The 11393-nt window shown below is 39.7% G+C and overlaps 1 protein-coding gene across 2 annotated transcripts in view; it reads right to left on the bottom strand.

Moving 5' to 3' along the window:
• cachd1 (cache domain containing 1) overlaps positions 1-11393 on the bottom strand; it is a 92015-nt gene that overhangs the window by 73884 nt on the left and 6738 nt on the right. The window contains exon 1 of one of the 2 annotated variants that reach the window (XM_035653829.1): positions 9581-9829. The exons of the other annotated variant lie outside the window; for it this stretch is intronic. Coding sequence (XP_035509722.1) covers positions 9581-9829 — 249 coding nt within the window. Of the gene's footprint in view, positions 1-9580; positions 9830-11393 lie in introns of those variants that run through there. 2 annotated transcript variants of the gene reach the window in all.

Here is an 11393-nt window from a genome sequence, read left to right as displayed (position 1 = left end):
TGTGTGTGTGTGTGTGCGCGTGAGTGTGCGTGAGAGAGGCTGTGTGAAGAAAGACATGGCAGAGGGGGTGATAGTGAATGGGAGATAAAGAGTGAGCGAGGCAACAGAGAGAGGGAGAATCATTAAAAAAAAGTGAGAATGAGCTGATTAAACACTGCCAGTTAATTAGTTCTCCTGTTTAATAAGCAGAGGAAAGAGTTAGCTACTTTCACTGAAAACCTGGAGGGCTTGGCTGTACCACTGATGGACGGAGTTCAATACACAGAAAATTAGCCCTAAAAGGATTAGTCGATTAATCAGCAGAAATAAAATTAATCGACTGACTAATTGTTTTGATAATCGATTAGTCACATAACTCATTTATGAACCTAAAATGCCAAATATTTGCCGTACTACTTTTCTCTCTTTTTGTGTGTCCAGAAAGTGAATATCTTTTGGTTTTAAGGCTATATATTATAACATGTTCCACTATTTTTGGCATTTAAAGGCTGAAGGGATAATTGTATCCTTTCATTAATCAATAATGATAATAATCATTAGCTAGAATAAAATGGAGAGGGGGCAAGCAGACAAGAATTGTATCATAAATTAAAACTTGTGGGAATCAAAACTTGCCTTTGCAAACCGAGAGTAAAGTGGTACCTTCAAGTGCCAGTTATGTTACATCACAGGGGCTGCAACATACTATTATTTTCTCAATCAATTCATTGATTCTGAAATGTCAAAATAATTGTGAAGAAATGCCATCAGTCAAAAGTGATGCCTTTAATTGTTCTCTGACAGACCAAAACTCAAAGATTTCCAGTTGACAAAGATACGGAACAAACCCTAACATCTGGAGTCTGCAACCAGAGGATGGAAAATGAAATGATAGTTGCAAATTAAGCTTCTGTCGACCACTCTTTCAGCTCTTAAATCACAAAAATGCAAAATATTTGCTGGTTCAGACTTTACAATTAAGACTAGATGATAGGTTAATGAAAAACAATCCCTAGATTGATAATTAAAATAATAATTAATTTCAGTGCTACATATAATAATAAAAAGGGAGCAAGCAGACAAGAATTCAGATCAAAAATCAACTGAAGGGCAGCCAAAAACAACAACTCAAATCTTTGGAATCAAGTGCCAACATGTAACATGATTGGAGCTGCAACAAACAATTATTTTCATTATTGATAAACCTGATCAATCAATCTTTAGTTGATAAAACGGAAAGAAATGTCTATCACAATTCCTTAAGAGTATAAAGTTACATCTTCAAATGTCTTATTTTGTCTCAAATATTTAATAAAATTAATTATTATAGTAGTTTCTGATTAATTCAAACAATTTACTAATCGCTTCAGCTCTATACGTCAATATAATACAATACACAGATACGTTTATGCATGCTTGCACACAACCGACCTCCTGATGTTTATCTCAGGTAAAACTGATAACGACAGGATGTTTGCAACTGGGAAAAAATGCTATTTTCCACGTTGAACTATATTGCACTTAGGAATCTGGACTAACATTTCTGTGGCTGCTATCTAACAGGAGCATTGTAGGGCAGGTCAAAACAGGATACAAATGGGGAGAGATTTAGGGCAAGCAAAAGCAGACACCAAAAGGCGAAGGCTGAGGAGGCTGCAATTCACTGCAAAACCAATTTCAGTCAAGGCCAAACAGAGAGAGGCCTTCTTCAACTGGGAGATGTGGGAAACAGATCAAAAAGCGGTCAGATAAATGATCTGGCCACGACAGTACAGACAGATTTAAACCACAACAGCTGGTGCAGAAGGGGAAGAACATCAGTTTTATGCTCCGTCCTGACCGCAGTCCAGCAGGAGCCAAGAGACAGTGCACTAGGCTGTACTTACACAGGCAAAAAAAAATAAAAAATTAAAGGGATTTGATTGAAATGAATGGAAGTCGTGTTGTCCAAAAGCTCTGGAGAGAGAAAAAAAAAAAAAACATCCCTGAAAATGTTTTTCTCCCCATATCTCTTTCTTCCAGCAGGGCTCCAGCACAAAGTTAGATATGGAAGTGGGCTGTAGGTAGATTCAGATAAAAAGTCAGTCAGACTTCAAAAGATACATGATGTATGTCAGGTCTCTGTAGAGGTTAAAAAAAGGCTGAATATAAGATTTCACAACATTAGCTGTGACTAGAAAACAAGTTATTTAGAGCCGGTTAGACAGCAGAGTTGGTCAGAACAGCGGAAAAACTGATGAGGACGGTTTTGGTGAGTTTTATTTTGCTCCTGTCAAGTTGTCAAGTGTGTTTTACCATGACTTAACACAGCAATTCTTAGTTTTGTAAATGAGAGAAACTAAAATTCAGGATGTGTAGAGTTGTATTTTTCTGTTTAATGAGGAAATAGGTGTTTAGATTATTTACTTTTTTGACATTTTGAGAGTTTATTTTGTTTATAGAAGCTAACCGAGCTTGTGCTAAGTAGCGAATATATCGGCAAATGTCTATCCTTGACAGAGCACGGTGAACAACCAACCATCACCCAAGCCCAACAAATACGTTTTTATTGTATTTTCATGAATGTAGAAGTTGCACAACTTGGCAAAAATTTAATATAGATCAGAACGTCTGTCTTAGTTGCATTCCAACATACCAAAGCCCACTGAACCACCTGATGACCCCTTGTATGAATTCAAAGATTGACAACTAAATAAGGTTGTTTTCCTTTAAACCAGAAGCACCACGGTTTCCATCAGACAGCAGCACTTCATTTCCAGTTTCGTCCAACAAGTCCAGAGACTTCACCTCACACTCCGGTGCAGAGTAGTTGGATACAAGGGGCGCCTCGGCCTCACGGTGCTTGGGTTCAGGCCAAAGCATACAAGCATACACATTTAATGAAAACGTGGCCCTTTGCTCTGTTCTCTCCTGCATTGTGACGGAATGATAAAGGTAATAGTCGACAGAACTAGGTTGTTTCCCGGGGTTTTGGAGAGGCCAAGAATTTTGAAGACCGATATCAAAGTCAATCCAAGTTTTAAAACATTGCAGATGTCGCTGTTGGCAGAGAGCCCGGTTTTTCCATGAAAAATGGAGTCCAGAAATTCAATTCTTAATTTAAATGAAACAATTTAACTTTAAAATAATAGCAAAGTTTAGTTTGGAAATAAGGTCACGTATACCCCACAGCTTTTCACACCAGTTACCATGTTCATCTTCAATTCAGCTAGAATATAAATAAGAAATAGACATTATACTAAAGCACACACACAAATAGAACAGTAAAACTTGGTGTTATAAAGTATTCAACTTGGGACCAAGAATCCAATAAGTGTGTAAAACCAAGGAAGTGTAAAAAAAAAAAAAAAAATCCCTGAAATAACCGTTTGGAAAACAGCGACAGTTAAAATGGAAAAAGAACAGAGGTGCAGATGCACTCGAACAGCTTGTAAACCTCTGAGGCACGTCGCGATTTATGGTTGGACTGAAAACGAGGAATTGTGCCATTGCAATGCAGTGCAAGGCTGACTAATACAAAGCACCTGTTGCTCAGACAACACGAACATCTCATCCCACAAGAGAAAGGAGGTCAGAGGAATGGGGACAGAGAGGCAGAAGGGGAAAGAAATCCCTACAACTTTCAACACCTGACATTTAAAAACAGTGTTTGCCATTGTTGTGAAGGGGTTAAAGGCAATTGTTGTACCCCGAGTATATTCTTGGAGGGAAAGGACATTTGGCCTAATAAATTCCCACTTTTCTGGACTGCACTTGTTGTTCGATTAAAGCAACTATAATTGAACTGTATGTGAAGTGTATGCGTGGGGACGTACGTTTCTCCACTTCCAATAAACAAAACGAAAACAATTTACTTATCCAGGTACCAAGACTTTAGCTCAGTACCCTACTGAAGGCTGCCCAATGTGGCAAAAAACATATTGGCATTATTTTGACAGATACTCAAATATAATTCACAATTACATTTTCACTGAAAAAAAACATTCACATTTTGAGGTCTATAAATAAACATGTTTTTGTAGAGAACAAGGTTTGCAGGCCAGGGCATGTCTTCACGACTACAGTACTTATTATAATGCTGTGTTACCTTTATAAAAAAATGCAGCTTCTATGATTTAGATATTACACTTGGCCATATTGTGATTTCAATGATATTCTGATTAATTGTGCAGCCCTAATCCTACTTCATACTCTATGTGATACATAAGTTTGTGCAGAAAAATGGTTGTTAAACATCCGACAAAAAGGGAGGAAACGAAAGACCATCCAAACAAAAGACCTACCAAATGTTTCCATATTCTGTTATTTTTAACATTGGACTCACTGACAGGGATATAGACATATATTATGTAATCTCTGTGCCCTGAGTGGCACCAAAAGGAGACTCCTTATATCTCCAACAAGACAATAGCAGGAATGTGCTTAGAGATATGTTTGACGCCTAAGTGTTGTATGTTTGTACATGTAGCACGAGCCCTGCATGGAGTGCTACAACAGTCTGTACAGTCAGTGGTTCATACATTCATTTAGCTTCATATAATTAATTGAGAAGAATATGCTTGGATATGCGCAATGTTGAACAGCAAAATAGACACCGACTCAAAGTCAAAAGAGAGAATGGATGAGAGATAGTAATAGTCCCACATGTAGCAGAGGGCCTGTGAGGCTCACAGTAACCTTGACTGTTTGAGCACACAGCCATGCAGGCAATGCAGTAAGAGGCAAGAAGGCTTTGAAGCTGTACTGCAGAGAACCTAGCCGGAATTCTGATGTCCTGCTGTACATCCTCCAACCCTCCTCCTCGGTGCCTGCCTGCCTCTGCAACTGATTCAATATAAAGAGAAGAAAAGAGAAGAAGGCAGCCGAGAGACAGACGAAAGAGAAAGTAGAGAAATAAGATGAAAATTAAAGCACATGGAAACAAAGAGACAGAAGAGACAGAAAAGATATTTATATATGTTAAAAGAGCCTGAATCAAAATCAAATCAAAAGCAGGAATCGGGGCTCTGTGATAGCCCCTCAACTGGTGTTGCCCTTGGACCAAACCCAACCCAGAAAATCACAGCATAATGACAGGGCAGGAGCTACCCCAATTTTCTCTTTTCCTGCACAAACCTCCATTTCCCTCAAATTACTATCAATATTCAATTAGGGGGCCGGGGATACTGGACGAGCCAGTCTCAATAACAAACCACACTTCTCTGTGGATTCAGGCCCTTAAAACTAACACGGTGAAATTTCCTTTGTAAATAATCAGCCGACGGGGCCGTAAATACCCTCTCAGTAAAAGCAAGTGAACTGGACTTTTCACACTTTGATGACGAGTGATCTCTTTTTGGCTTCACCTCTAGCAACAATACGCCGGTTCGTTACACCTTTAAAGTTTCTCAATGTTTCCAACAGTGATCAGGCACGTGTTGCTGTAACTGAGGCTGGAAACTTGTGCCGTGGTCTTGGCTCCAGTGGGCGCCCACATGACAAGAGTAGCACCAAGCCTGTGTTTTAATAACATGGAAAAGGGAAAGGAGATTAAATTTCATATTTACATTCACGGCTAAATCCAAATTGCCATGTAAAACCTCCTACTTTAAGCCACAGAAAATCTGAGATGAAATGCTCATTAGTTACATATATCAGAGAAGACTGCCTGCTTTCACATAAACCACAGAGAGTCACATGGCAGAGACAGTCATAAATCAGTCAGAAGGACGTGAAGTAATTCCTTAATGTGGCAGACTATTCTTAACTTTCTGGTTTCCGCACTGAGAACCTGCAAGGTCAGGCTGCAATCAATCAAAGATACAACAAATAGTATGCATCAGCTACAACTTGACAAGAGCCACACAAAGGCTGTTTTAAGTAAATAACACATTAAGGAAAATTTAATATGTAAATGATGGGAAAACCACATTTCTGTACTGACTAACTAAATTGTAGAGACACTAAACAAGATACCACATTTACAAAAGTAGGAAAACTGAAATGTGTCTCAAATACTGAATAAAACAGAATAAAACATTTGAAGACGTCGACTTTGGCTCTGAGAAATGTTTGATGGACGTGATTGACTAACCTTGAGATCACAAAAATCATGAGTTCATGCAAGAATCTATGGTACAGTGGTACCTGAAGGCTTTTGTCCATGGAAAAGATTTTTTTGTTCTTTCCTGACTGGTTCGGGTAAGAGTTTGACTTTGTTAGATGGTGCATTGATCTGATTGGTTGAAGTTCGCCCACAATAGGTGGCGACAGACTCATTGTTCCACCAAATCACCTGCCGAGTACTTTGTGAAAGTGCCCGTTCTTTTCCAATCAATTTTCCAACGACAGCACAGTCGGGATAATGACTGACATTTCATAGACTAAACCAATAATCAAATAATCGAGGAAATGACAGATGAATCAATAATGAGGATAACCGTTAGCTGCAGCCTTACAGCAAACTTTGTGGTAGCAATCTTTGTAGTTAGAATAATCTCCCAAAAATAAACTATGTAGTATATTGTATAAGAATACCTTAAAACCTTCCCAGAGAATTACCTTAACAACATAAATCTGATTATACTCTGGGGACAAACATCCTCTGAAATGTTGACCTATCAACTTAAAAGTGTCAACTGTACACCCCCAGTGTCCCCTGAAAACTGAGTAACTCAATGACAGATTGAACAAGGTTGACCCAGTGACTCAGAAGCACCGACAACGCAAGCCTCAAATTACACATCTGCCAGAGAATGAGGGGTGGAGTGAAGAGGGGTAGAATTACGGTTTAAATGGAGATGCTGGGATGCTCGCTTGATAACAAAACCTTCAGATCTTCTCTGAAATGGTACAGCGTGAACTCTGCACGTTGGTGTCTCTGTGCCAAAAGCATAGAACCTACAAAAAGATAATGAATGTCAGCTGTGACTCCAGAAAACAGGACTTGTATTAAAAGGCAATGGTGCCGTTTGGATAAAAGAATATTTTAGATGGGGGAAAAAAAAATCACAGTGTGGAAAATCACTGCCTCCGTCACTGCAAGGGGAAAAGGGAAAAATGTCAAACAGACAGAGAGATAAAGTGAAATCTACTTCAGCTGACACACCTGCAGACTGCCAGTCAGGCCACATCTGAGCATCAGAGCAGGTGTCCACACAGACTGCGTGGCCGACAGATTCCTGCAGTTGTTTTCACGGGCAGATGCGGACTGTTTTTACTGGATGCACATCTCTTACATTCGCGGAAAACCGCTCTGACAATCCATGAAATGTACCGCTTCAATCAAACTCACATTAGCTTCATGCCAACGCAGATTTTCACAGCTTGTACAACAACATCCTGAAAACAGTTTTCCCACGATACAGGGGGACGATTCTGTATGCATATTTCCAGAAATACTAAGAAAGGGTTGAATGTAATTAGAATGAGTCATGTAAAAAAATAAAATATTTCACGTTGGATTAATTACATCTTTGCAGCTATAGAACAACTGTACTCTGATATGAGAGAAAAACAGAAATAAAGACAGAAGGAACCAGAAAGATAACAAAAAGCGGGCTGATATATTTTTACTTTATGCAGCAAAAGAAGAATAATGCAGAGCAAATAAGACAGACTGCACAAACAGTGTCATTTTCTGTGATGGGGAGAACCGGAATGAGACGGAAACCAAGCACAAACTGGAGCTCAGGGAGGGATGAGCGGCGACAAAGGCGGATCCAGAGGGATCAGAGGAAGCCCTCAAAGCCAACTCCCAGAGCCGGGATGAAGGCAGCTCAGTGTGGAAGCGGAGAAGATGAAACACCATTTGGGGGCAGGGCCCCCCCGCTGCCTCGCCTCTGTGTTCAGGGCCTGTGAGCGCCACTGCCTCTGAAGTGCTAAACACCCCCCTCACACCCTGCAGCACCCGGCACTGCACCTCCTGCCATTTGGTGACTCAACGCAGCTCTGCACGGATGGACATGAAAGTAGCGTTTCGGCTGTGCTCACGTTATTTTCTCGATTAATTGTAAAAATAAACTGGAAATACTGAAAAATTTTACTGTTTCCTAAAGTCCAAGGTGACCCATTCAAATCTCGTTTAGTCAAAACCAAAAGGCAACATATTCTCATATAAAACAAACATAAACAGCAAATCCTCTGAATTAAGGAGGTGGAACATACAAATGTTTGGTAATTTAAAATAAATGACTTTCATTTTTCCTAAATAGTTGACAATTTTTAAAGATTTATCAGTTTACTATCACAAAAGACAAACAAAATCCACAAATATTAACATTTTATTAGCTTAAGCCGGTGTCATTTGGGCATACATGTGTGTCAAACCTTTACTCGATTCACATCATCTAAGTCATCTAATTGAAGAATCTGTTTGAGCTCTAAAATCAATAATCTATCGAGGCTGATATAATGTAATATGAGGATACACTCATTACACAGATTATGGGGTTTAAAAAAAAGGTTGTTCTTGATATCTTCAATGAGCAAGAAAAAGGGCACATTAAATAATGATCATCTAATAAAACACAAAAATCAGTTGCAGTCAGAGCTGAAAAAATGAAACAATGAATCCTTTAAAACATCTATCAGACAAAAAATCCCTGGTTAGTGTCTGAAATGTGAGGATTTACTGCTTTCCTCCTTTTAATATAATTAGAAACTGAATATCTTTGAGCTTTTGGATCAAGCTATTTAAAGGCATCACCTTGAGCTCTGGTCATTTTTCACTATTTTCTGACATTTAACCAACCAATTAATCAATTACCCTAAAAAAAATCATCAATAGCTGTTCATACAGCATCATCAGCTCATTGGTTGCAGCCCTAATACAACTGATGCTGACAGAGACAATGAACAAAATCGGATTGACTGTTCGAATTTAATCACAAACACTCTGACTTCTCCTCCTGTCCAAAAGCTGATTCTCTAATTGCAGTCAATTCAGATAAAATATGGCTTTATTCATGTTATGTGACGCTCAGGAGACAGATTCTCAGACACACTAGGGAAGCAGTCGAATTATAAAAAAGCTTTACAATGTGTCCACCTTTATAAAACAGGGCTTATGATCCCAGTTAACCGCATCCAGCTGCTCTTATCCATGAGGACAAACGAGCTCAATCATTTATCAGAATGAAATGCCTCTCCATGGCTGAGCGCTCACGTTAATCACAGTAGGTGACAGTCTCTTATTCACCTTTTCCATTTGTCTTTGCAGCACACGCACAGTGAATGTCTCGAAACAAAGGATCTTTAATAAAAAAAAAAAATGCATCTATTTAACCAGATGAGGGAATAATAAAGGTGAAACACAAGCCGCCCCGGAACACCAAACCTCCAGCGCGTTCATGTCCCAGATAAACGCGTCCCAACTTCAAAGCGCTTGTTGTTGAGCAAGACAGAGCAAAGCAAAGAGCTTATTGTCCCCTCACATTACTGTCAACAAACTTCCCCTCAAGTGGTTATCACATTATTATTGTTTGCCCCCCCCATTTTAACTCTCCTGCTTGTGCCAGTGTTGGCCCCTTTTAAACCCGCTCCAACTCACAGAAATATCTCACAGTTTCACACATAAATAAAACCCCCCACACCAGCTCAGTTCCATCCCTTCCACGTTTACCTGCATAGTGAAGACTCCCAGCTCCTGAGAGGACAGCTTCTTCATCTGATCGGCCAAAACTTGCGCTTCCTCCAGGATGGAAAACTCAGACTCGGCTCCGCAATATCCACAAGAAAGAGCCCAGCAGATTAAGATGAAGCTCCAGGAAAAAGCCATCAAGCCCCCGTGAAACCGAAGGTGTTTATCCCGGAAAGCAGCGCGCGTAATCGGCGGCAAAAGCAGAGGTGTCTCCCCCGTCCGCCTCGCCATGGTGGCTGTGCGTCTAACAGGCTGGAGAGTCTGAACTGGCGGCGGAAAAAGAAAAACTTCAAGGGGGGGAAACTACTTTTACAACTTTGCAGCGTAGAGGACGTGAGCCCTTTCTCTCCGGCACAAGTCTCCACAGTTCCCGGCAGCGCAAACCATCGCAACTCCGTCAAATCCCTCCAGAGGAGAAAGTAGATCCATGCGTCAAAAGAGGGATAGTTTCTTTCTTTTTTCTTTTAAAAAAAACAAAAAAAAAACGTTGTCGGTGTTCCGTCTTCGGACCGGTCGCTCCAAACTCCTGGAAGTCTGGCAAAGTGTGTGTGAGCCGGAGATTCACCACAATGGGGGTGAAAGTGGGAGGCGTGGAAACACGAGTCCTACCGGCGCCTGGATTACGGATCAATGGATCAGGGTTGGTGTGGTGCCTTCACGTGCTGCTGGGAAAGGCGGGCGTCGGTGAAACGGCCAGCGTGGAATGACCCCCCCCCCCCNNCCCCCCCCCAAAAAAATAGGCAAATACACGACAAACAAGTGTTTGTTTGTAATCTGTTAAATTAGTATAGACTATCTGAAGCAGCCAGCAACAGGGGTCACCTGAATGCATCCACACCTTTATATATACACATTACCTCCACACCCCTTCAAACATTTGTGACCAGACACCAAAAAAAGTCTCTAAAATGTTTGCAAATATTTCCATATTTTCACATTTTATGTAATTTTGGAGGAACGGATTACATGTAACGTAGTTAGGTAATCAAGATACAAAAAAGGGTAACTAAACCATTACAGGACAACATATCTAATCATATTACAATTACATTTGGTAAAAATAGGGATTATTATCAGGATTCAATTATTAAAATACATCAGAGTACAGTGCAGCTTCTGCCTTCCAGCTGTGCAGATGGCTAATGCTTATATCTGCTCTGCTTAATGAAAACTAAGTTTTTGATGCTAAAAATCTTGGTTTCCATTTTCTTTTCTAAGATTACATTGTTCTGTTGTCTTATAGAATATACATGATCTTTTTTACATTCATTTAATCCTGTCTTTATGTGCATTTTTGGTGTTGAGGCAATCCAAAAGTAAAAAGAAAATAATGTAATATTGTGATACTTGATTAGGTTACTGACTTTAACAGGGAATTAGTGCTTGTATGTGATTACATTTTAAAGTAAACCTTCCCTAGCCCTGATTATAATATACATTGCTGTTCATACTATTTTATTTTGTGTAGCAAAATATAGAATCCCTAATTATTAATTATTTTTCATAAGCTGAGCACAGCGAGCAGAAACACTTAAACAGGGAGTCAGTCAATTAAGGGAACGTGTAATCTTATTATCATTTCCCATCTCATCTATACAATACAATTGGTGTTTGATTTTGGCCCATAGCCCACCATTACGTTTCAGTTTTGTTTCCAAGAGAAAAATTCTGGGCACCCCCTGGTCCAAACGCAGCTTCAAAGTCTTTACACTGCCAGGAATAAAATTCTGGTGGGGAAATGCTGAATTATTTATTTACTTTTAATTGCTGGCTTAAAAGTCAGGTCAGTTATAGC

Source organism: Morone saxatilis, unplaced genomic scaffold (assembly GCF_004916995.1).
Source record: "Morone saxatilis isolate NCDOM2014 unplaced genomic scaffold, NCSU_SB_2.0 Contig12, whole genome shotgun sequence".
Taxonomy (NCBI): domain Eukaryota; kingdom Metazoa; phylum Chordata; class Actinopteri; family Moronidae; genus Morone; species Morone saxatilis.
Note: the sequence above shows the minus strand (reverse complement) of the source record. Positions and strands in the feature narration are given on the sequence as shown.